Raw genomic sequence first — 27,456 nt, 5'->3', positions numbered from 1 at the left:
TTTTATAATGATAAAAAAAAAAAAAATTAAAAAAGATCCCCCTGAATGGCTCTGCTGAATCGCCTCAGCCCTACCTACTCTGTAAGCCAGTCAAAACTCAGTCATTACAACCTTTTTTTATTATTTGAAATCTTGACAATCTGCCATCTGTGACACAAACAAAAGGGGGGAGATATATTTCCCCTCGCTCTCCTCCGACTATAGATCCATTCACAGCGGCAACAGGTGTTCGCGATCAAGGTAGGGAACAGCGTTACGCCTGAACGACCCTCGCTCATTTGTATTTTTTTTTTGGTCCAAGGGCTTTAACAGCAAAGCTTTAAGCCCGTGTAACCCAACACCAGCACCTAGCCTGTAACAACCTCCATGCTTCTATTACTACTGTCAACATGCATGGCACACTGCTCCATATTTTTTTTTTTTTTCTCCATGTTTTTTACGAACTCAAAAGAAACCCCTCTGTCATAGTTTGCTCAGTGGAAACCGTGTTAGCTGAACTAAACTGAACTCAGAAGCAGCCCCCAGCAGATTCAATAGAGTCAACCAACTTACATGACCTGCCTTTCTTCTGTGTGGCTAAGAGAACCAGGTTGATTTGTATACGCAGACTATCCTACTTCTAAATAAGCCTTTTAAAAGAATTCTTTTTTTTTTATTTTTAAAGTCCCACACCTGGATAGTGCCTTGAGGATATGAATTATGTCTCAGTGTAAACATTCTAGGTGTATGTTTGTGGTATATAAAGGACAGACACAGACAGACGGACAGACAAAGTTTGTGATGCCAAGCTGTAACACACATTCTCAATGGAGAAGTTGTTCTGTGAACTATGACACTTACCTTTGACCTTTTCCCTGAAGCACCATGGGTACTGGCTCTTCTGCCTGTTTTTAAAAAAAAAAAAACACACAAAAAAAATTAGATTTCCTTCCCAGACATTATCTCATATAGAACATTTGTCAAATAAATAAAGGTTGGAAGTTTTCAGTGTTTGAAAAACTCAAGTAGGGAGGATTTGTACAACATTGTATTGAGATGGGGAGTCCTACTGAGATGCATGGGGATACTTTACGCTGCATTGCACTGAGATAGGGATACTTCAATGCTGCATTTTACTGAGATGGGAAGACTTTATGCTACATTGTACTGAGATGGGGAGACTTTATGCTGCATTGCACAGCGACCGGGCTATTTAATGCTGCCTTCAGTCCTACCTTTTATTGACATGTCTTGCTGCTTGTTGTAGAAGTAAGGAGATTTTGCACCAGGAGAGAGTGAGTCCGGAGACATGGGAACATTACTTCCCATCATTCCCTGCAAAACAACGAAAAGTTCAGATATAGCCATAAAACCCTAATACCTACATGTATTTTCCCTTTTTATTTCCCTCAGAATATTACAAATACAAAAATGTGTTTAAAAATGTTCCTTGTTAATTTATTTTGTTTAAATACTTTCCAAAACCCTGTGTTATTTACTATTACTTGAGAAAATGAAATTAATGTGAACAAATTCTAGTGTAGCAATGTGTAAGCTTTTAACATGGATGAAAACTAGTATGGTTGTCAGTGAATAAAACCCTCTCTCTCTCTCTCTCTCTCTCTCTCTCTCTCTCTCTCTCTCTCTCTCTCTCTCTCTCTCTCTCTCTCTCTTGTATCATATTTACATATAAAGATGAAAAATATTCAAATTAGAAAATTTTATATGGATCCTGCTAACTGTACATACATATGTACAAAACTAGGCAAGCAATAGAAAAAAAGAATTCTTACGAATGTTATGATTATTCACCAGACTGCCAGGGAAAAAAAACCTTGACAAAATGCTAATATTGACAAGCGGGCAAGTATTTCACGCCTTGAAAACTGTCAGTTTGCTTGTCACAGCAAGTGGTATTGTAGGTGCAACAAAGCCTCGGCCCAATTTTAAAAATAACAAGGAAAACACAAACCAAAAAAAAAAATTTCGCAGGAAAATGGAGATGACGTATGTGAGCAAACCAATGAACAAATCAGAATTTGGGGTATATAGAAACACAACGTCCAGGAAATGGAACACACAAGTGTCTTGTTACAGGAGGTTCAAAAATGAATAATTCATCGAGAACTCTACACAGAGCGATGGACTCGGAGACTGGGGGCGAAACTCCAGGCAAGTCAACCCTGACCCAGTCATAAAGTTATCCACGATTAATGCAGATCTTTTTTTTTTTTTTTTTGGAAACAAAAGTACTTTCACTACCTATGGAGATTATTCATGTAAAATTCTCAGCCAATGCCACACAAGAACTCGAACAAGACAAAGACATTTTTAAGACTCAAAGGATTTCAGGGGTTTTCTGTTTAAGATTTCAAAGTTATCTATTACTTGTTGGGTAATTACAAACTGTCAATTCGAATTCCAACCGTGACATGCTATAGTGCTAAATTCAGACTTCCTATTACTGTCTGCATAGTCACGCAAAGCGATTCCCAAATTATTTCCAATGTCTGAAATAGATTTCATCAATATCTATGCAAAATCTGAATTCAAAAGAAATATTATGTCATCTTTTTTTTTTATTAATAAAAAAAAAAAAAACAACCTATCATTATGCTAGTCTCAAAAATACCAAAATCCAGGGGGAGTATCTGACAACACAAAAACCTCTTTGTATGCAAACGATGGCTGGTTCTTGCTGCTTTTTTTCTTTCTTTTTTTGTAATACTTCATTCTTCATTTTTCAATCTTTAATCACCGTGAATAATCATGGAAATATGTAACGATTCAGTGTGTCGATAGGCTGTGATTTATTCATCCAATAACTCTGTCTACACCAAACCACAAAGGCTAGTTAGAGACAGAATTCTCCGTTTTTCCACAAGATTCCGGGGTCTATGTCTTAGCATTCATGGGAGTGAACTAGCAAGCTATTATTTGTAAAACAATGAGACGATGACTTTACTTCCGTTTACCTTTAATTTCTTTTCTTTAACTCGATCTCTCAGTAAAATATACATAGCTTCCAAGACGGTATCTATATGTACCAGCTATGTATTCCATCTTAAACCTTTTATTGCGTACATATTTATTTGCTTTTTTATCGTAATGCCAAAAAAAATAATAACTGGATCAATAATTTTTCTATATTGGTCACAGACTTACAACTTGAAAATCTTTTCTTATTTTGAGAGAGGAATGTTTTAGCATCTAAATAAAGATACCAACATTATAACATTTTTTTGGTTCATATTTTAGAAGAGTTGTTTCAAAACATTGCTTTTAGTGTTTTTCTTCTTCAGAGTTTCATGGATCTTCCAGAAAGAGTTCCATGGTAAGATATGACTAACTAGGCCTTGCTGTTTACAAATCAGAAAATGTCCCTCGGCTAAGTACCATTATCCTTGGCCAGTAAGACAAAGAGTTCTACTGAATCAGACTCCAGTCTCGCATCAACTTCCTGTATTCTGCATTGGCCGAGGGAAAAAATTTACAACTGCACCTTCGAGTTCATCAATCCTAATTTAAATTTTTGGTCACTTACCGAACTAATCCATTACTTCATTTCCTTTCCAAAAACCTTTATATTGTCGTAAAATTTAAAAATTCAGGCCGATGGAAAAATATGACCATTGATACCAAGATATTTCCTTGTTGATCTAATTGATTTTCTAAGAAGACCAAAACCTCAGCATTCAGAGTTTCTAAGCCACAAATATTTTTTTTCTTTCCATCCCAGAGAACTACACATTCCAATTGCTCTCTTCTGTTCGGTACTTCACTAACGACTATTAAACAGTACTGATAACGGCAACAAATTCTACCATTGATTTCGTCCTTTTATTTTTTTTGGATGCCAATTAATGAGCTGACAAGATTTAATTGCTACAAAACAATTCACTGACAAGGGACATTTCTTTTGCCACTTGAATTGGCTGATGAATTTTAATTGCGACAAGCAATTCATTGAGAACTAATTCTCTGTAGCCATCAAACTAATCAGGGAATCATTGTCCACGCCTAAGATCCCGCTATCTTCACACAACACACCGCAGCCAGCCACAGATTCCCAGCTACCTCCTCGTTATCAGGTAAAACTCAGGTGTGCGGCTTATCTGTTAATCTAATTAATTTACCTGCCTGGCCACCTGAGCCATCCTAGTGCCCATTGTTCAACACGTCGAAACGTTCTGATAAATCTTTGTTGCAAGCAAATTCAACAGACATTGTACCCATACTTTCTGATAAATCTTAATGCAAGTTTGTTTTACTTCTATCATGACTGAAGCCCCTTTCACTGCAGAGAATCAAACTCTCCTACATTTTTTCCTATAGCATCCTCCTTTCCTGTTTTCTTTTCAATTGTGTACTTTTTTTCTTGCCATGATAATATAATGCCATTGTTTGGAGAAGTACTTTGATATAAATCTAACGTTAAGTATTTCAATTAATATTAAGGTGGTTCACTACACCTTGAAATAGTTTTTTTAAAATCAGCAAAAAATTAATTGCCAGTATGTTGGATTACACAATGCATCAGAAGTACATAGGTGAAATAGGTGAAAAAATGCAATTTTGGATGAAAAATTATGATTTTCAAAAAATTCAATTCAGTAAATATTAACAAAAGCCAGGTGCATACAAAATCAAAATATACTAGTCTTGTGATTGTTATTTTATTTTTGGTATTTCAGCATTTTGTTTACATGTCCTGTGCTTCAATATTCACAAGAAAACTGTTAATAAGAATATGACTCAATACACATAAGTTTCCTGTTGACATCCTGTCCATTTTTCTGTCATCAATTTTCTTAATCCTAAATCGACCAATCAAACGAAAGCCTCCTCCATGGTTAAACAGGAATGAACAGTCATTGGCAAGAACTTTTACCTGTACATAGAGACCATCAAACTGCATGCTCATCAAAAATAAGCACATATTTTCAAATACTCTTTAACTTCAGAAATCCTCCAACTACAGACTAGTCCTAAATGAAGCACAAATTTTTAAAGTCCCTCTGACTACAGACTTGTCCAAAAAATTATAGACCCTAAAACAGAATCCGAGATTTATTGCTCTTCAGCCCCGACAGAGTTTCCTGATCGACCAAAAAAATTTATGTTTCAAGAAGATTAGGTACATCAGAACAGAAAAATTGGGGGGTGGGGGGGGGGGGGGGGGGGGGGGAGGGGGGTGTAATGCAAGCACTGGTATGTTTTCCAAAGGCAGCAGAAGAATACAAAAGTGGGAAGGTCTATATCCTTGACCAAATACTTCTCTCCTGATACTCATGCCATAACAAGATTACATCATCTTAATTAGTGTCATGAAAATGTAAATTCTCCAAACTTGTTGGTGCAGTAATACCGACTTTTATTCCACAAACATACAATATCTCGGTCAGCTTTGCGCGTTACAGGACAAAACCAAGTATCTCGGGTTTTTGGCAAGTTAAAATACTCTTCATTTCCCCCCCATGGGTTTTCTTGTTTGATAAGATTGTCAGTGGTAGTGGATATAATTGGAGAATTTGATCTGAATTCTTATTCCTATGGGACACAGAAACAAGCTTCATAAAACACACACACAAAGAGTCCAAAGATAAAGAATGAACAGCTATACAAATATTACATAGCACAATATGAGAGAGAGAGAGAGAGAGAGAGAAGAATAGAATGTCAGGACAGTGGAGAGGGTGTTTTGGGGTAGGGTTGGGAGAGAAAGAATGCCTCATCATATGACAACACATAATAAATCATAAGCAATGTATGGCAGAAGAAGGGAGATATTTTTCTATTTGTTTGATCGTCATGGTGTTTCTTTGCTAAAACAACTGTTTGACTTCCTCCTGAGACCTAAAGCCAAAGCGTACAAAACTATTTTCTGGAACCACATACAGTATTAATTTTTAACCTCAGTTCAGTCAAGAATCCATTTTCCTTTGATAAAAAAAAAAATCAACCTTGAGGCAAAACTTTCTTCAGACCTATAATAGAAGACATTGAAGAGCCACCAGCATCAAGATGGCTTCTTCCTGTTTTCCACAATCTCCTGTCATTGACTTTTCTCCCCTCCCGATAATGAAGAGCGCCTGGAATTGACAGGGACTTCTGATCTTGGATAGGTGACCCACGGTGTTAGTAAATACGAGTTGTTATACCTCCAACAAATCAATTAGCCTTCCCCAGCTAGATAAGCTTTGTTCTCCTTGTCCTTAGATCATGTGAAGGGAGAAATCGCTGACCAATTCTATCAATACATTCTGGTTGTGGACATCATTTAAGTACTAGCTCATTTCTTTGAGCATCAATTCAATACCACCATGAAATTCAAACCAGCGGGGGCCCTATTTTCATGCAAAATATGCATGCATACTCTCTCCCCCTCCCATTTCTCTCTCTCTCTCTCTCTCTCTCTCTCTCTCTCTCTCTCTCTCTCTCTCTCTCTCTCTCTCTCTCTCAGGTCAACATAAACTGTATAAGGTGAATAAAAGGCATACCTTACATACATATTAAGTAAATAAAATTACCACTTGGTTTATATACTGGATATAACACAAGTGTTTGATGAAATGATAAGATTGAAAAAATGCCTGTGGGCAACATCACTTACCTGAGCTCCAGGCATATTAGTTCTATAAGGCAGGTCTGTGGTCTTGTCTGAAACAGAAGGTCAGAGGTTCAACACCTGAGGTGACCATTTCTACATTTAAGTACTTATCTGGTCTATTAGTTTTACACACTTCATGACAGTTTAGAATTGATTATAATCAAAATGTTGCAAGTGCCACCAGATTTTTGCTTGGGGAGATTAAAATTAATGGAATTTCCAGAGAAAACCCGTTGCCAAAGTGAACACACTGATAAAGTAAAAATTTTGTGTAAGTCATGGAAAAATGTGTCCAAAAATATCTAATAATTTTTTTGCATTTAAACTTGGGAATACTCTCTAGATTCCTTTATTTTACGAGGGTGCTTTATGAAGCAAATCATTTCCTTTGCATATAATCACAACAATATAAATTCAAGGCACATCGTTTTTCATCACAAAAATATAAAATATTTTTATCATAGTTTTATTTAGTTTACATCTGGTTGACAAAATGTATGTGAAAGTTTAAAATCCGCAAGATGTGCTTCTGATCACGTGATTTTATGCAGATATCACATTTAATTAAGAACATACAGTACTATGGAATGTGTTTAAACCCTCAAGAATCACCACATCATTATTGTTCTATACATACTGTTGATTAGGTTAGGAACTTCGTTGGTAAATGGGTGCATGTTGTCTGTTGTTTGGCCGTTGTAATTCTGGTCATACATCTGAAAGCAACAACAATTCAGTGTTCATCTTCTGACGTGAAATGATGTCTACTGTGATTTGTTAGAACTAGAAACCATGGATCTATTTCTTAATTAAGTACATCTTCATTTAATGAAAAACATGTATGGTTCTCACTTGGTTAAGCTTCAATCTTCTCTGATTTAAAGGTTTAAGTTTTAAGAGACAATGAACTGTTAATGCAGGTTGGGGAACAATGACTCTTTCAGGTCTGAATAACATGTACATGTGTAATCATATAGTATCTGAAAGAAGTCTTTCAAATCTTTTTTAATGATCAGAAAACTTTTAAAAATGAAACATTAAACTATGTTAGACTTCATTTTTAACATGCAATAAAGACCCTGAACTTAGGATGATTTTTTGGGACCTGGATCTGAGATGCTAATTGACAGAGATAGAGCACCAATAGCCTAGGTATCTGACAATATACTCACCCCTCTATCGAAGGAACCAGGGGGGTTGTTTGAATTCCACGAGCCTTCATCTAATCCTACAACGCCAAAAAACATACAGGAATAAATTCAAAAAGTTAACCAAATCAAAAAACTATTACTCGATAACAATTACCGCCAGACAATCACTTAAATCAGAGATTACGATGGTAGAATTTTTTTCTTTTTTTCTTTTTTAATCCATTCTTTTTTCCTCCAATGCAGATCAATAGAAGAGATTTGCAATTGGAGAATATGCGTATTTTAACTAATTTGTGTGTCTGAATGTCCCCTCGAGAAAAACATCACTTCTGCTGCAAATCTAATTCAAGGTACCAACCTGCATCAAACTCCCCGTACATCACAAAACTATCCATTCAGAAAAAAAATCAAGTTCCGCAAAAGGAAAATTTTTGGTTAAACTTCTTAGAACATTCAGTTCTTTTTCCCTGAGCAGAAAACAACTTAATCACTCTAAAAGACAGAAACACATCTCTCGAACTAGACTGAGGGAATCGGAAGTTCTGAAGGTATATATATGCAAAGGACAGAAAAAACTAGGTGCGTAGCTATATTTTTAAAGAGAATTCCAAGGACTACTACGAAGAACACCTCGCTATTTTTTTTCTCCCCCTACATTCACAAATCTTCTCGCAGTGAGAGTAAATGTCTGGGGACCCTAAGTCCATAATGGCCACCGCTCAACAGCATTGACAGTTTTACGACTGCACAATTAGTGTTTTTGTGTTAAGTCCTAGGGAACATCAAAGGCTGGGGCCGCCAAATCACCGAGCCCTCATCATGACTTGCAGTGGCCCTGCTGTCCCTGATTTATCAGCCCAGTCCCAGAAATAAATAAAACACAGCATTATGGGACTTTATGGATAGACCTACTATGTAGCACCACCAAAGACGGTCATTTCCTTCGCCCCCCTCAGAACACTCCATGCGAATTTATTCAGGGGTTTTATTTGAGTTTTACTGCACCAATGTGTTGATGTGTACTCTTTATGGGATACTTATGACACCTAATTAGAATTCCAATCAAGCCTGTGAAGCAATTATCTTCATTCATAAAAGTGACCCCCCCCCCCCCCCCCCCCCCGAACCTCCATTACCTCTTTGCGTCCATGGAACACAGAACAACAGCAAAATATTTCTTTCTATTTCTTTAGAATAAGAGGCAAAGTCAAAATGAATTTTAAAATTTCAGAATTTTCTTAAATTCAATTGATATCTAAACTTATTTAAATATAGATATTTCCTTTAAACTATCGATATGTGTAATAACATTCTACTCAAACTCTTTTTGCTTTGTTTTGGTATTATTAGATAGATAAAAGCTACTTCAATCCTTGAAATTAAATAGGCAATCAGATGAATCAAATAAATTTCAAAGTTATTTTCCCTGATTATTCATACCATGATTATTTATACAAAAATTTTGTTTACAAATATCAGCAAATTCATTGAATTTCATTTTCACTTGGCTTTATTTCTTTAATCTTTCTTCATGTCTGTATTCTTGATCCCTTTCTCTCAGAGATCTTCATTTCTCAATCACCAAATCAAACAAGACGATTCTATTATCTTTGTGTTTGTCCTAATTGACCTTGGGGTATAAAGATCTGTCCAATTTACAGCCCTGCAAAAGGCAGGGAATCAAGGGAGAATCAATACTCTCTCTCTCTCTCTCTCTCTCTCTCTCTCTCTCTCTCTCTCTCTCTCTCTCTCTCTGTAGAGATAGAGAATTTGAGTACAAATCTTCAAATTGATCAGATATTACTATATTATTCCATTTCTCCTTTAGTGAAATGAAATTGTAGATGATTTCGTTTCTTCCATTTTTTTTTTTTTAGAATGAAGTAATAAAAGCTAAAAAAGAAACGAATATCACCAAAATGACACTCCTAAACTGTATTCTCCTTTCATTACATTTTAAATGCTCTTTAGTTATCAGGTACCTTAATCAACACAGTCAATCGAGGTTTTTTTTTAACTATTAACTTTGCCATTACCTATCAAACCCCCCCCCCCCCCCAAGTATGAAACTTCTTCATACACATACACTAATACACACAATACAACACATCAACACCCTGTGCCCTAATCAATTCCAAATCCTGTCAAGTTCACACCTACAGGTAGGTAAACTTCTACCTGGCCATTGTTCCAGGTGTGAATAAGACGGATTTACAAGCGGCCTATAATCCCCCAAAACACACCTCCATAGAGATATGAGGGGGGTGGACTGGAATTATAACACATCCCAGTGACCGTCACTGATAGCGAGTCGCTTGCTACCTTTTACCTGTACAGGTAAAATTCTCTTTCTCCCCTCTCTCTTTCTTTCTTTCTCCCCTCTTTCTTTCTTTTTTTCTCCCCTCACTTTCTTTCTCTCTCTCTCTCTCTCCTCTCTCTCTCTCTCTCTCTCTCTCTCTCTCTCTCTCTCTCTCTCAGCCTGTGACACAGAAGTGTGACACCCCCCCCCCCCTTTTTTTTTATCAGCTCTTCACACACACAGAGGGAGCTTTTGTTTACTTAGGACAGGTGTTAAAAACAGGAGTCGCAACAGCATGATAATAGGTTTACAGAACTGGGGAACTACAGAGAGTTTGAACCCTGACCTCTCTGGGCCAAACAGAAGACATGAAGTTTTTTTGTAATACTTCTGTGCTGGGATTGATTGCCTTTCCGGATTTTTTGAAAACCTTTTTATTTTCATACATACACTTAACAGGAGGAAATGCACAATTACATTTACAGCTAGAATGCCCTATTTCTTTAAATATTAGGTCAAATTTGGGAATAACAAAAAGTAGGACAATTATTTTGAAACATGACAAAAAAATATAAATTTAAAATTACATAATGTAGCACAATAATGTCTGTCAACATATTTTTTTTTTCAAAATTATGTCATCAAATTTACTGTCACAAATCTTTCAGCACTGATTTTGACTCTGTGTCAATTGGCCTATAGCAAGCACTTGTCAAGTCTGTTTCACCAAATCACACACTTCGTTATATTAAAATGCCAACTAATTATGCCAGAATCATTTCCTTATATGGATTGACTGATCAAACTATTATTTTTACCTATTGTGAAACATGCAGACAATTTTACCAGTCTGCATTTTAAATATTCAATCAAGATATTTCAGAAATTCAACTATGAAAATTTTACTTAGACCTCTCTCTCTCTCTCTCTCTCTCTCTCTCTCTCTCTCTCTCTCTCTCTCTCTCTGACATTATATACAACAAAGAAAAAGAAACCTCTCTCATGCTGGTTTTTGGCACCTTCCCATGCAGTGTGGTAAAATAAGAGTAGTATCAATGCACCGAGGCACACACACACAAACAGCCATCACTCATAAAGCACAGTCATCATCTCAGCCAACACAGGGGCCAGAGAGAGAGAGAGAGGTAGAGAGAGAGAGAGAAAGAGGGTGTAACAAGGAGAGTAACTTGAGAACTCCACGTGTGTCTGTGTTTGTGCACACTTGTGCTTTTACAATGATGAAATCTGATCCAACTCATACTCCCTCAGTTTCAGGGAAGAATTCAGAGTGGGAAAGGGAGGGGGTTGGTTGGGGGGTTGGTGGGGGGGGGGGGGGGGGGTTGGAGGAGGTCAAAATCCTCCTGGAATTTATACAACTATCAAATATGTCATCTCCAGCCCTTGAAAATAACTGGACACTTCCCTTTATTCCCATCCTCTATATTCAAAACTATAAGGAATTCATTACAAAAATGTTTTTAATTTTTTTTCTTCAGATTTTCTGTTTTTCTTTGGGGAAGGGATAAGAGAGGGGAACTCTGTTGAAGAACCAATTATACAATTTCTTCAGAAGGAACAAAATGAGTAATACTCCTTGTGTCCAGATTAAAACCTTTCTCACTTATCCAGAGCAAAGGTTACCCACAGAATTTACTAGCTCTTACAGGTGACAGAATTGACAATACACCAGGCCTGTCTATTTCGCTTCACTCACCAAATAATCAACAGAGGGGCCACACAAACACACAGAGACCATACACACACACAGGGGCCATACACACACACATGGACTATACACACACAGACAACACTCACACTTGGACTATACACACACAAGGTCCATACACATCCAATATACTACTTTCTAATTAATCAATAATCGTTCAAATTTATATTCAAGGTACTGGCAGATTTGAATAATCACAAAAGTATTTTTGTCTATAACATCTTGTTTAGTTTAATATCTGTATCTTTTTATCTCACTCATCCTTGCACATATGTTAGACTAATACTAATAACAAACTTTTACTATCAAATACCTAACTGGTTTAATTTATTATCATACTAGTACAAACTGAGATGTAATTGCAATAATATTGTATTTGTTGTTCAACATATAGGGAGAGGGCAAATTAAGTTTTTATAACATGTGCCCAATCCCAAATGCAATAAAATATGTTCAAATCAAATTCTAATTAATTGAAGATTCACTGAAATGGCCATTACCCCATTTTTCTGACACAAGCACTAGATATACAATCCATATATAAACAATATACCATCATTCCCCCACCCAGGGGTGTAAATGGCAGATGAAGAAATCAGCGGATCCACTGAAAAATCACATCCCTGCCCACCCCTCAAAGAAGTTTATGAATTGATACATATCACTGGTTTGAACCCAAACTCTCTGTTTTTTGTCTGAATTGTATAACATATACTGTAGACAATGTACACCCCCCCCCCCCCAAGAAGTTTAAGAATAGATACATATCACTGGTTTTTGGCTGAATTGAATACAATATTCTGTAGACAATGTACACCCCACCCCACCCCACCCCTCAAAGAGATTTAAGAATAGATACATATCACTGGTTTTTGGCTGAATTGAATACAATACCCTGTAGACAATGTACACCCCCCCCCCCCCAACCCCAACCCCAAAAGAAGTTTATGGAGATATAAAGGTACCTGGTTTGAACCCAAACTCCATGTTTTGGTTGGATTGCTGAGGGTTATTCTTCACGCCTCCATTGGAGCCGATTGGTGGAGAAAACATCTGTCGAAAAAACAAGAGGAGATGTCAGATATTACCATATAAAATCCAAACGTAATGACGAACATACTTGAAAAAGAAAAAATTCTGATCACTGCAGTTGTCAATCTTCCATAATTATACACAATACACTTACCCAAAACATTCTCTTTAAGGTAAAAAGAGAAATAGAACAGCTGAGGGGGGTCAAAAACTGGGCAAGTTAAATCAATAAAAAAATTTCACAGCTTAATGGTGACTGATGCAGCAAAAGACAACCAAAAATGATCGAAAAACGCAAGGAAAAAGGAAATAAATGGAAACTTTATTTACAAATATTTTGTACACGACTGCTAGAGTTTTAACGCTTTGTCAAGATGATCAGCTGTGCTGTCAATCAAAATGACAAGGACTCGCATCATTATTCCCGATCCACTATACGTTCTACTACAGGCATCAAGCCAGTTCTAGTGTATTTTTAACTATCAACAAGGAACTGATATATATATACTTGCTCTATCACAAATTAACAAACTCTCGGCTGCAACCTTTTTCAACACGCTCATTTTTGATCATCCAGATCAATTAATTAAATTTAAGTCATTACATGTTATACATCCCTCTTATTTCATTACTGAAATTTGATTAAAGAAGTCTTTTTATTTTCTCATATCATGACATCTTGGTACAAAAAGTACTTCTTAAAGATGTCTGTTACAAAAGACAGCATTCTATAAAAGACACTTATTTTGAGCTTTATGTCACAGGCATTTCATGAGGGTTGGGGGGGGGATACCATACTATAATTAGCCCCGACATCACCATAGTTAAGCCCTCTCATTGTTTGATTCAATCAATAAAATCCTCTAATCATGTTATCACATGTACATCTATTTCCTATTCCCTATCACTGAACAAAATAGTATTCCCTTCTCTTCCCCCTACCCCCCCAACCCCTTTTTCAACCCCCACTAAAGCTTTTCCTCTTTCTTGTCTTCCTTCTTTTCCCCCCTACCCCTCCCTCTTTTTCAACCCCCACTAAAGGTTTTCCTCTTTCTTATCTTGATTTTTTCCCTATAATTCTCACATTCTCCGATTCCCATTGATTTATAAGTCCACCACCCCTTCTTGTTTTTCCCTCTCCCTGTCCCTGTTCTACAACATGTTATACACCTTCCTGTGGGTCCCAGAACCCAATGATGTACAAGGGCATGACTGTCAGCGTGGCCATAAACTGGTCGTTTAGTGGTCAGTGAGAACCAGTCACCAGCGTAGGTCGCACTATAATCACCGGACATCAGTATAAACAAGCCAGACCTAGCACTAACGACCCTTCAATTATCAATCAAGCAGGAACGATGATAGAGAGAGACAGAGAGAGAGAGACGGAGAAAAAAATCCCCTTCCATGTAAATCTTTAATAAAACCTATTAGACTTTTCTGATCTAAGTAAATGCCATCGAAGTCTTAAAAGTATCCAAATGCTCAGCGGCCTTCTAATTAGACCACTATCAGCGAAGGTTTTTTTTTTACCAAATCTATGTAGATATCATCTAAGTAGCAAAGTAGCCTATTGGCCAGCATCCTTTTAATTACACAACTATCAAAAAAAAGGGTTTACCCATCTTCGTAAATGTCATCCAAGTCCTAATTGGTTGAGCCCACTGGTCAGCAGACTCCAAATTACAGACCAACAGAATCTGGCTTCTCCGGGTGTGGCTCGGGATTCTGTGTGTTATTTTTACTTTTAGGAAACATCCCTTCTCTGTGACTAAGCTCATTCTCAACCAACTAGGTGAGGCTTATGGAACTCTATTTCTTTTTTTAATTTCGGTAATATGATTTTCTCCTTCTATGATCCTCTGCATTTAAACACATTGTCTTCTTTAAAAGTACCTGATTCTTTTTACATTAATATGTTACGTCACTTCTTGTTTTTAAGCCGTACAACCGAGAAAAGTCTTTTTTTTAGTAATTAATAGAAATCAGATTGAGGCACATAATAAAAAAAGACAAGCCTCATTATTACACACCAAGTCCTTCAGGTTTTTAGCAATCTTTCTTTTATTTCTTTCTAAGATATCAAAGTTATGTACTTCTACCCAGTGGCCAAAAAGAAAAGAGAATGCACACAACATCTCCTCGCTGTGATCAAATAGCTCACGCTGCAAGATTGCTTTCTAATCGTAGCAACACTCTGAAATGCCTTGCTACAGTGTTCAAAGAAAATCCCTAGCACTATATGCACTGCATTTTACAACAGAATGGGTCTTTGATCATTTTAGATTTCATGGTATTGTGTCTCACTTCTCTTCACAACATTGTAGTTTAGCTTTCAAACAGTATTTTCTTTTTCAACTTGTGCAGTATATAACCACGGCGCCAGATTGGTTTCATGCCAGCAGGCCAAAACGTCATTCTGTTTTATAAAAGATTGTAATTTGGTAACCTTGAGGGGAAATCACCTTGACCTTTAAAATTCATTTCTACTTTGATGAATACAAAAGACCCTCTTCTTTGATGAATACTAAAGACCCAATCAATGGACACTGACAGAAGATCAGTACTGTAAATTTTTTACTAAAAAGAACTACCTGTAAAATTGCTTTTAGATCACTTCCTAAAGAATTTTCCTACAGGTTTGTCTTTTTATCAGCACTGTAATTTTAAACTACTTATAGATTTGTCTTTTGTTCAGTACTCCAATAGATTCATCTAAAAATCTTCCAGACCTCTCTCTCTCTCTCTCTCTCTCTCTCTCTCTCTCTCTCTCTCTCTCTCTCTCTCTCCCCTCTCTCTCTCTCTTGTCCTCAGCTGGCTGTTTAATTCCTACATGTAATCACCTCTACCAGCTGATGCCTGATTTCACCCCCCAGGCAGATTCCAAGCTAATCACAGACTTCGTTCACTGTCACTGTAACAATTTCATCCAGCATCCCCCACAGGTTTTTCAGTAGGGACTTAGCTCATAATAAAAGCACTCCAAATATTCCCAGCGGATTAGAACAGAGGGAGAAATCAATCACTTTTTCATCTTCTGATTTATTGAAATCAAAACACATTCTCTGAAAGCAATCATTTTTTAACATTGCTTATATGACTGTCTTAAAAAGCACATTAATAAGTTCAGAAGGTAAACAAGTTCACTCCATATAAAAACTTTAATTTTTTCCTCAACTAAATTCCAGCTCTAGATACATTTAAGACTACAGCAGGACCTTACAGCTCTGAGTCTCGATCAACAAAACACACCACTCTTAATATTTCTTGAATGACTTTGTCAACCATCAGGAAGGAGCTCTTACAAAAATCTATTTTTTCTGTTTGTTCCTAAATCCACATGCACTTTTCAAAATCCTCTTCATTCCTGTAAATAACCTTAAATCCTTCTTGTTTCTAAACATGAATTTCCTAAACATATCCACTTTTCTTGTAGTAAGCTGCTCTTTTGAAAAGGGTCAAGGTCACAAAGATTCAGATTAGAGTCCTGACTGTGACCTTCATTAATCTCCCCCAGAATCATCAAACAACTGCATTTTTCAGAACCTGCCCAGAAGCATGTACACCAATGAAGCTGGAAGGGATAAAGAAATTAAGAGAAAAAGAGAGATTCCTGGCTTCTGTTTTCCAACACAGATGGATTACAAGCACCAGACTGACACAGTCTGCCATCTGCTCCTACTTAATACTGGCTGAGCCCAGTCTGCCAAACGCTGGCGTGACCTTGAGACTGAGGCCACCAGGTGGCTCCCCCATCTGGTTGTTACGGACAACAGGTGCTCTCCCCTGACACAGGAGGGCCCTGGTATTGATTGGAATGTGTACTACTGCAATGTGTTCCTATTCAATACACATCGGCCTGGTGTTCATTCATAAAAATTCTTCTCTCTTTATATGCAGACACCTTGATTTATTCCCACTAGCTGTTGATATTCCAAGGGTTATAACTCTGTTTGGAACTCCTGTCAGACCTAACCCCACCCCAACCCCCTCCTTAGACAAATTCTTCCCTTTCTTTTATGTTTTGTTTTGTTTACAAGGTCAATCCCTTCTTTATGCAGCTGTTTAGTTACTGAATTAAATTTCAATTACTCTAGTATGAATTTTTACTTAAAAATTATAACTTTCAAATCTTTCTACTTGCCAGTTTTGCACATAAATTTCTTGATAATTCATAATACTTTGATATAAAAACTCTTCACCCCCTTTTGCAAACTGAAGCATTCCCCCCCCCCCCCCACTCCCACCCAAACAAAAACATTTTCCTTTCCTATTCCAGCCAGTGCATTGAAGTAAACACATTCTTCTTATAAATCAATGTACTTTTAATACACCGGATCTCAACTCTGCTTTATAGAACCCTAACATTTCATAAAGATAGAGAGAAGGAGAGAGAGAGTGGGGCCAAGTTACAAACCACAGCTGCTCGAATTCAATAACCTCGTACCCTAATCTGTTACCCAAACACCGGGTAGGACTTTTAACTCGACCTACTGAATCATTATGAGGCCCGACAAGAGTCTCTTACTTCTACATGTGTTTGGTTTGCAACCAATCTTTTCCAAGAATCAAACTTCTTATTGAAACATCCAACCTTATTCCCCTTCTCTCTCTCCCCCTCCCCTCATTTTCAAAGAAATAAATTGAGTTTCTGATGAACAAAATTGTAAGTTTGTTTTAAAAAAAAATCCTTTTGTATTGTTTTCACATTCATCGGAACTACACTAGATTTGACCTCGCTGTTCAGTGACCCTTGTTTTTTTTTTTTTTTGAAAGCCAAGTAGGGAACAGCTGTTGCCTGGCAAATTTATTCAGGCGTGTCTTTTCCACTTAAAAAGCCCATAAAATTAGAAGGTTTATAACACTGAAATAAATTACATGTGGAACATTTCGTCAGTAGGGTCCCCAGAAAAGGGGGGTGAGGCATTTCCCTCTTACCACACAATTGTCAAACAATTACAACAGTCATTCCTTCTTTCCTTTCAAAGATTTCAGATTTTCTCTCTCTCCTCTCTCTCTCTCTCTCTCTCTCTCACACACACACACACCTTATTTTGTTTGAAAGTTTATGGAGAAAGGCATTTCAGGCACTTTGCATAAAGACTGCAGTCAACTTATTGCAAGATTATACTATTTGTTGAATAAAGAATTTTTCTCCTTCTTTCCTTCACTCAGGTGGGGAAAGAATTTTTCCACAAGTATCTAACAAAAGAAAAACACCCCTACAAAAACCAAAAACCTGCTTTGACCATAAATCTTTAAATGCTTTTATGAATGCAAGTCAACTCCTTCCAGCCATCAATGAAAAAAAAAATCTCTCATCAAACGAGATGAGGAGATTAGTGCTAACGAATTGCCGGTACTTAGGGTTAAAGAGATTACCACAGATTATCACACCCTTAGAGATTACTGAAATCAACTGTAAGCCTGCTTTTTTTCTGCCTGATTTTCCCCTAAGCTGATCTCATTATAAATTTGTGATCGCCTCTTTTGACTTCTTACACCTTGTGTACGGGGGTTTACCATTTGCCACATCAATTTACCATACCCACATTACACACACATTCATCATAGAAGAAATCTTTAACCTCACAGATTTGATGACAAATTCTGTGCAATGCAGCAGTTTGTTCTTTGTTCCAAGTCTCTACCTAAACTATTTTTAACCAATACAACAAAAACAGCTTTTTACTCATTTTGTCTAGTGATAAACTTATATTATAAGCATGTTTATCAGCCCTTAAAATTTGGTAATTATTCTTAAATGTGAGCCTAAATTTCATCCCATAAAATTGTTCTTTCATTATCATATAAATATATCTCATTTCATTGTTTGCCTCGAATTATCTAAGAATAGCACCCATTGACCTTAGGCCTTTACAGTTACATTTGACCTTTTTATTGCCATTCACTTTTTAATGTGTATTTCACCTGCTAATTACAAACAACTGTAAAACTCTTTCAATAGCACATAACAAATTAATTACAAAAACGAAACGAAGCCATTGTCGACCAATCTTCTCCAAGCCAAGATAGAGATCTAAAATTAATGTCAAGACACATCTCTCATGATTTCCTATCTGGCACAAGTTTTGCATTTACTTAAAGTAACTCTGGTAAACTAAGGTACTTAAAGACCTTCAGAGGGGTAGTAACACTTGAATTTGAAAAGTTTCAGATCACTATCGAAAGGATTTTTCAACATTGGATCATAGCTACCCAAATTCTATTTCAAGGGGGGCGATACCAACCACTTCTTCAGGAAACACAAGGATTATTAGGATAGGTATATATAGATGTCAAAGAATAATGAAGATGCTCATATGCCATACATGCAAAGGATGCAAATCTTGTTTCTATCAATATTATCACCAACCAGCTTATACCCTTAATCTAGAATTATACCTCAATGTTTCAACCATTTTATCCAATATTAAAAGTTCATCTAATTATTGAACCCTATCCAACTTATCCCCAAGGTCATCCTCTTGTTAGGTATCCCATTCAATTATGGCACTAAAATATACACCACTAATTCAAGCAAACAAGTTAAAACCCTTTGTAAATTAATACTAAAAAATTAATCACAAAATATTAATGTACAAGATTCCCTGACCAATAAATTTCTGCAAAGAGATCCAAGCACCCTACCCCCAACCCCCTTGGACCCCACCAACAATCCTATCCTCCCATTCCCCCCACCCCTTATACTGCATTCCCCTTCATTCTTCCTGCACCTCCCTGGGCTTTGGCACAACACCGATGGACTTACCGCACTGAAATCGAGCAAATCGGAAAGTTCCTTATCTGAATGCATGTTCACTCGGTCACCGAACGTTCCGTGCGGGCCGTTATGGTCGTTCATCATGACTGCCGAGAACAACCTGTACCAAAGAGAAAACCAAACACAGACATTATACTAACCGTTTCTACTGTAACATTGGGCGGCGGCTGATGTCGCGTCACCCCCTGATGGTGGAGAGTGCCGTATTGCGGCGGCGGAGGCTGATGATGCGACGACGTAAATCTGTGATGCTGATAAAAGGTTGGGTTAGATGTACGAGGTGAGGAGGAGGGGTAAACATTGGGATGCATGCTGGGGGCGGGCCCCTCCCGAAAGAACACCCCCTGGGGGTTCATCCCCTCGTTACCACTACCAGGTAGGTACCTGAAAAGACAACACGTGAAAAAAAAACACAAAGGTAGGAGAAAAAAGAAGCATGCATAAAAACATATAAGCAGAAAAGAAAAAAAAACATTTAAAAACGCAAACAGTCACCGAAAATGAGTACTAGACATAATATATTTTCTTTAGTTCTACATAAAGCAGCTTTATTTGATCTATGAAATTGATTGGCTCCATCTACTGAAAGTATAGCTGGGTTGAACACATTCAAACCAATTTTTTATTTTAAAAAAATTATTTACATTAAACGCAGAATACCAAATCACAAATATTTCGCTTGTAATGATTTCATCGTAATTTTGCGTTTCCTCTTTATTTTGCCCCGCCAGGGGAGTGTGTTTTTGAATAGGACTAAGGTAGAAAGTTGGAGTCCCTATCTTTACCAGCTGTTACCAGACCAATATTGCTTTACTAGGAGCGACCGCCTTCCTTCACTTGTATCCCCCGTTATGTTTCACGATCAATGCCTATCTTGTTCCAATGTCAATTGCCTTAAATTCACAATAAACCAGACTTTTTTTTCATCATGACTTCCAAACTGTTCATTTTTTAAACTCAGGTTTCTTGTAAGTTCATTCATTTGTAAAATATAAATTTGTTCAATGCCTCAATTTTAACCCATCCCTAAATTATTTACTAATTTGTGTGAAAAATTTGCCCTGTACTAAAACATTATGAATTACCAGGTAAAAAAAAAATTAAATAATCCATGACTCGGGACTCCCAAATCATTCACAACTTCCAAGCAGATTAAATATGTGTGTATTTCCAATGTGTTTATCTTTCTCTCAATCCTACAGAGAAAGATCCCATTTTCATACTACCTTGTGCAGAAATATTCCTTCATAATATCTATCTTTTGCCAAAGAAATCTCCATTTAATGTATTTATTACAAAATATCTTAATATCTTGACTTGCTGTTACGCCCAAAAATCCCATCATACAGAACATTAAAACACTGTTTATGTTCTTACAATCCCTGTCTTGTTCATATAGAGCATCATCTTGTTCACACAGATTTAGATCTTGTTCACAGAGATTCGGATCTTGTACAGAGATTCGGATCTTGTACACAAATATCCGGACATTGTTCAAAGAGATCCTGATCTTGTTCAAAGCGATTTGAATCTTGTACAGGGATCTTGATCAAAGATACCCGAAACTTGTTCACAGATATTCAAATCTTGTTCACAGAGATCCGGATCATGTTCAAGAATTCGGACCTTGTTCACAGAGATCCTGACCTTGTTCACAGAGATCCTGATCTTGTTCAAAGAGATTTGGATCTTGTACAGGGATCTGGATCTTGTTCACAGAGATCCTGATCTTGTTCAAAGAGATTTGGATCTTGTACAGGGATCTGGATCTTGTTCAAAGAGATTCGGACCTTGTTCACAGGGATCTGGATCTTGTTCAAAAAGATTCGGACCTTGTTCACAGAGAACTGGACCTTGTTCACAGAGATCCAGACCTTGTTCACAAAGATCCAGACCTTGTTCACAGAGATCCTGACCTTGTTTACAGAGATCCAGACCTTGTTCACAGAGATCCAGACCTTGTTCACAGTTCCCAGTCTTGTTCGATGTTCATGTGCTGGATGTGTTCATACAATGTAGTTTCCCTCTAACCCTACACAACACTCATTTCAGGTGACATGTTTACAGCAACCAAAAAACATTCAAAGTAAAATATAAAACATGCATAAACAAGGCAAAGAAAAAACATTCAACATGCAAATCAAAATTTGAAAAGGAAGCCATAACTGATTTCGAGGAGTGCTACAATGGTCAATTGTCACAGAAGTTTTTCTTGTTCCAATTTCTTCAAATTTTTATATACATTGACTAGTCACAACAATTATAAAAATGTCAGAACATTTTTATAGGCATACATTATTCATATCTCAAACAAATAAAAGTGGCTGACATAAACAACAAAGAAGGAATGCAACAAAAAATGAAAGTAGTCATGCAAATCAAAATAAACTTCAAGCAAGATGCAAACAGAGAAATACTTTTTGGGGTTCTGGTCAGGATTAAGGTGGGATGGGTGTGTCTGTGTGGTGGAGAGAAGTTTGGTGGAAGGGGGTGGGGAGAAGGGAGAGAAATTTTTTAAACCTATAACCGAGGGAAAACAAAAATAAAGATTAGACAATCATCAAATATTTCTTTTTCTCCCTCTCTATCTGCCATTCTCTTTATCTACCGTATGCATTGATCAAGATAACGATATAAACACAACATTTAAACATTGCTAGTCTCCCTTAGGTAAAATGTAAAACATGGTGCGACAATAAAAAATTTTTTTTACTTTTTTTTCATTTCTTGGTTTCTTATGGACCCTTCATGAATTTTTAATGAATCTGTTATAATGCAACAGTGTGGACAAGTTTGTGTTATTCTACTGAACACAAAGCCTGTACTATTTTTGGCTTGCTATTTGTGTCATGGGTGGATCTATGCGTTTTCCATGCCTGTGGGTGTTTGTGTATTTAAACATATTTGAAATACCAGAGAGAGAGAGAGAGATGACAAATTGTAGTGGGGAGCACGGAACTGGGCTTGGAGTAGGAATTCACATGCCATTTTCAAAGATTTCAATTTGTATGCGATATTAATGTTTGTTTTTTTATCTTTTAAATTACTTGATATTGTTCAGTGTTCACTTGAAATTACATCAATAGTTTTGACTTTTGAGTAAAATACTGTGGTCTGATATATGATTAGCATGAACTTCTTAAAATCAAAACCGGAGGCAGAGGGTGTTAATCAAATTTGGGGACAAATACCTGAAAATCAGAAAATGACAAATCATGTCTGTAAAGATACTTGGTCAAATAAACAACTTATGTGTGAAAAATTTATTAAAGAATAGTATGCGAAGGAAAGGTATGAAATTAAGGTTTCTTCTGATTACTTTGAAAATGGTTCTCACCCCCACATATTAATATTAATCAAGTTCAAATAAACGACAAAAAAAATAATTTTAAAAATTATTATAAATAACATGAACGCAAACAGTGGAGACCTCCATCAGCATCACTTTTAATTCAACATTGAGCAAATTACTACAAAAAGCTAACAAATCTGAAGCAATAAAAAAATCATAAACTTGTAGGTGTAATATCTGTTGATAAGTATGAATGGCAAAATTCCATTCTAAAACTGTTTGCAAGCTCTATCAATAGAAGACAAAAATACATGTGTCCTCAAAAATCAAAACCTTCTGAGAATGGAAGGTGAGAATGTTTGCTTAATTGTTAACAGGCTCCAATAATGTATCTGCAGATGTGCACCACACATGTTCTATGGTGTGAACTAGAATTGTGTCGCAACATGTGTAGATTTCTGATCTATATCAAACAGATTGAGAAATCATTTTTTTCATTTGAAACAGACCTCCTCTCTCCCCATCTGTGAAAAGTCGTGCGACCAATTTTGATATTGGGACAGTATGGGAAAACACACAGATTTTTTTTTTGATCTAGCAACAGTTGGGACAGGGCCATCTGTTATGCCCAAGAACTATAATAACAACACACGGCCATTATTAACACACTGTGAACGAAACCAGAAGGACATAGTGGCGTTCAGTGCAACGCAAAGCAATGGGGAGAGAGAGAGAGATTATTTACAGGGAATTCAAAATGTTCGACGAGCACAAAAACATTGTTATAACAATACAGCATCTTTATAAGGGTTGTGATATTTTGCCTCTAAACTTTCTGTGCAATCAGATTCGATTTTAGGGATGTAATGTGAAGGAGGTTTAACAAAAAGGAATCAAACGGACATGACACAATGGCACTGCCTTATCTACAGCTATCTTTGGTAACACGATCAACTCTTGGAGCAGCCAAAATGGCGACGACCGAACTACCGAAGTCCCGAACACGTTTTGGAACTTACCTTGCTCTTCGTTGCTGCCAAGCTTCGCTTCCCTCCGATAATCCGTCAGAATTTAACATTCCCTTTTTTCACTGCCTGGAAATCCAGCAAATTTCCAGACCCTCAGTGTTTGTAAAACATAAACTTTTTTTCGGCTATTCGGAATCTACCTTATTTACCCAAATGGCCTCTGTATGACATGTTTCACTATCCTTTGTCGCAAGCAGCGTATGTGATTCGCCCGTTTGATATATTCTTCCGCGCTCTCTGAAATCACCCTCTGTGATAATTGCGCGGTGGCAATTCACTCCGATTGGTTATATTCAACCTCAATTAATATATTCTGGTGTTAAATCTTCGTATTTTCAAAATTTGCGTCAAGATTAATAGATGTTGGAATTGTTGATCTTTTAGAACTATTTTCTGGTCGGTTACTGTTCGATGTGATGTGTGATGCGGTCAATGTTTTCATCGGGATCAGTAGGGGTCGAATAAAGAGTGTCTTATGCCTAAGGTCTCTAAAGCTAAGAGTTAACTCACTCTAAGTTTTGGGACACTACTCAATAGCTGTTTTAATTAGTACAGTAATTAATTATTAATTGAAATGGTATAAAGCAGTTTGTTAAATCATTTTTTTTTATCACAAAAAAATATATATTTCTCGTGGCATTTCTTTTCTCAGCAAAGTTTCGAAAAGATAATAGTCTATTATACAGATATATTCAACATTGATCGGTATTAGCATGTATAGAAATATGTAGATATATTAAGTTTCACATGATTCCTACTGAATAAGTTTACTATATATGTACATGTACTATTGTCACCACTATTTTATAGACATTCGATTAGATCTAATAATTTATTGGCCGGTAGAAAAAAAAAAGGTACCAACAAAAATTAGAAAGAAAAATATGTGAAATTGATTTACCGAAATATTTATGATAATATGTTGGATTTTTCATATAATTTCTTGTCTTTTATAAATATGTTATAATTAACCGCTACATCTAATTTCTTTCCTTTCTACATCTTTTTAATTTTTTTTATTTGAGGCAAAGTGAAGTAAAATAGAAAAGAGTATGAAAAATATATCCACGAAAATAATATACGAAAAAATTAATATTTTAAGCTTTCTAAAAATTATAAAACGCTTGATTCCTCTTACTTTTCAATATAATAACTATGCAAATAAAATTGTATCACCGGTCCTTTGTGTATTTCATGACGTCACATATAATGGAGCCTGAAACTGACACAGAGAGAGTTCTACATCTGGAGATGACAGCCCAACGGGACCTCGTCATAATCTGTATACTCTTCCCGCCGCTAACCGCGGGGGACAGGGCTGGTCATCTATACACGACAATTCGCACCCCCAGCGCGACCCCAGACACATTGAGGCGGCGAATTATTATCTCGACAAATCAATTAAGCCAAGATTCACGCGAGATTACGTAACTTTATAATTTATTACTATTTCCTTGAATGCATTATATCAAATTCTTTTATGGTTTACATACACGAGAGAGAGAGAGAGCGACAGAGAGAGAGAGAGAGAGAGAGAGAGAGAGAGAGAGAGAGGTAATAATGCTCCGTTCGATACGTGCCTTTTAAAAGTACAAATTATATTATACATGTACGCGTTCAAGCTACAAATGATTATACACGTAATGCTTGTTTATTTCTATACATGACATTTTATGAAAAAAAACCTGTCTCGATTGCGAAAATGGAATGTAAGATATAGAATTTTCCCAAAATCAATTCGCAGTAAAGTTAGCAGGCATTATGCACATTTTATTATTGTGCATGTGTCTGGAAAAACATGTCTTTTTATCAGTTATAATATTTTTTTAGCGGAGTCCGAAGGATATATTTAAATTTTCCAGGTTTGGAAGGGGGTCCAAGGCACATTTTTGATAATTTTACTATATAAAGTTGGCAAGAGGAATACGGGGGTGTCGGTGCCCCTTTTAGCCCCCCCCCCCCCCCCCCCCCCCCCGTGTATAAATGTATAAATTATACAGTCGTCTTGCAAAATAGTGCATGCATACTACATGTATATTATAAATTGAAAATTAATTTCGCATTATTAAACTGAATTCTATGTACATGTACTTACATCTAGACATCCATGTAATGTTCAATTGTCCAATCAATTTTATTGGTATGGTTTTTTTTTATTCATAAGAGTTTTTTAAAAAAGTTTATTCTTTTTATGTAACTCATTAAAAGATTTCTATCGATAAAATTGCTTGGTTTAAGCTCAAAGACATATATATGTATGATCATTTTTAAACATTTTTTTTTTTTTGTAGCTTTCAATGAATTCGTTTAATCCTATATATTGTGTATTCCAAGTAAAAGGGAGATTAATCTCTCTAACGAAAACTTAGCTATAAGTAAATATATATAAATCAGAAAAATGAAAACAGTTCTAAAAAGCAAATTTGTGTAGAATTATTTTATCACGAATTCAGGTAACAAGCCGTTGAAAAGATTGGCTTTAATCTGTTTTTTTTTTGCTCTTTTCTCTAATAATATATGAATTACTGCATGTATATGAGTTAATATTTTTTTGTAAGTTGGTGTGTATATATATTTATAAGTATGTCGAATCTATTAAAAAATGTTATAAATACAACTTGGTGAGAAAACATTATTCAATTTTTCAAATTTCATGGCCATTAAATTTCATATACGCAAGAATTAATAGCTCAGAAAAAATAATGCTGCAAATACACACGTAAATGCATCTAGTAAATGTCTTGTACAACAGTTCAACAGCTTGTTTTCGTATTTATTTGTCAGATGGATATCCCTAGAGTTGTAGGCGTATGATTTAATTGTATTTTGCCTAACTCTTCTGCACGTGTTTTCACGGACACGTGTTGGGAGAGAGCATCTTCGCAAATCACGGGCAACACCCACCCGGGAGAGGTACGCAAACTCTAGACCGTGACTTGAGACGAAGGGGGGGGGGGGGGGTCTGTTGTATACATCGATGATTTGCACTGTGACGCCAGTAACAACTAGAAAATGAACCGTAAATCGTAATCGGAAACTTTTTTTCATGAAAGCCTAGTACTTTGATTAATACCAGTAAACTTTTAGAAAATTGAAGAAAACATCCAATCTGATGTTGGAACCATGCAAGACGATGAAGATGTAAACTAAGAAAACATTGAGCTATATATTGTGTACTTGTAATTTTTACAAAAGTCAATCTCAAATATAGAATTAATTACAGTTATTAGTTACATTAATAACATCTTTTTCCAAAGGGAATGGGGGTGATGATGAAGATTGGAAGGGACATCTCTCAACAAGCTTTAAAAAGGCCACTGACAAAATAAAAAAAAAAAACAATGTGTTCTTCAGAGCTCAAAATCCTAGTTACTGGGAAAAAGGGACGAGGAAAGAAGAAATACCTGCCCCCCCCCCCAAGAAACATTATCATTTTTTTCATATTATGTACATGTTTTCAGCAGTTTTTCTATAAATTTTTGAATTCTGTAACAATAGCATAATTTGGTCTTTGATTGCATGTCATACAGTTATAAACTAAAACAAAGGTTATTTTCA

General features: G+C 36.3%; 1 protein-coding gene across 1 annotated transcript in view; it reads right to left on the bottom strand.

Annotated features, from left to right (window-relative positions):
- LOC128171805 (transcription factor 12-like) overlaps positions 1-24,985 on the bottom strand; it is a 63,272-nt gene extending 38,287 nt beyond the window's left edge. The window contains 9 exon segments of the mRNA XM_052837592.1: positions 841-884; positions 1,215-1,314; positions 6,593-6,639; positions 7,227-7,305; positions 7,762-7,817; positions 12,731-12,818; positions 19,567-19,704; positions 19,707-19,962; positions 23,890-24,985. Coding sequence (XP_052693552.1) covers positions 841-884; positions 1,215-1,314; positions 6,593-6,639; positions 7,227-7,305; positions 7,762-7,817; positions 12,731-12,818; positions 19,567-19,704; positions 19,707-19,962; positions 23,890-23,948 — 867 coding nt within the window. The 5' untranslated portion in view covers positions 23,949-24,985.
- Positions 24,986-27,456: the final 2,471 nt, after the last annotated feature.

This window comes from Crassostrea angulata, chromosome 2, assembly GCF_025612915.1.
Source record: "Crassostrea angulata isolate pt1a10 chromosome 2, ASM2561291v2, whole genome shotgun sequence".
NCBI classification, from domain to species: Eukaryota; Metazoa; Mollusca; class Bivalvia; order Ostreida; family Ostreidae; genus Magallana; species Magallana angulata.
This window is presented reverse-complemented; position numbering and strand designations above follow the sequence as displayed.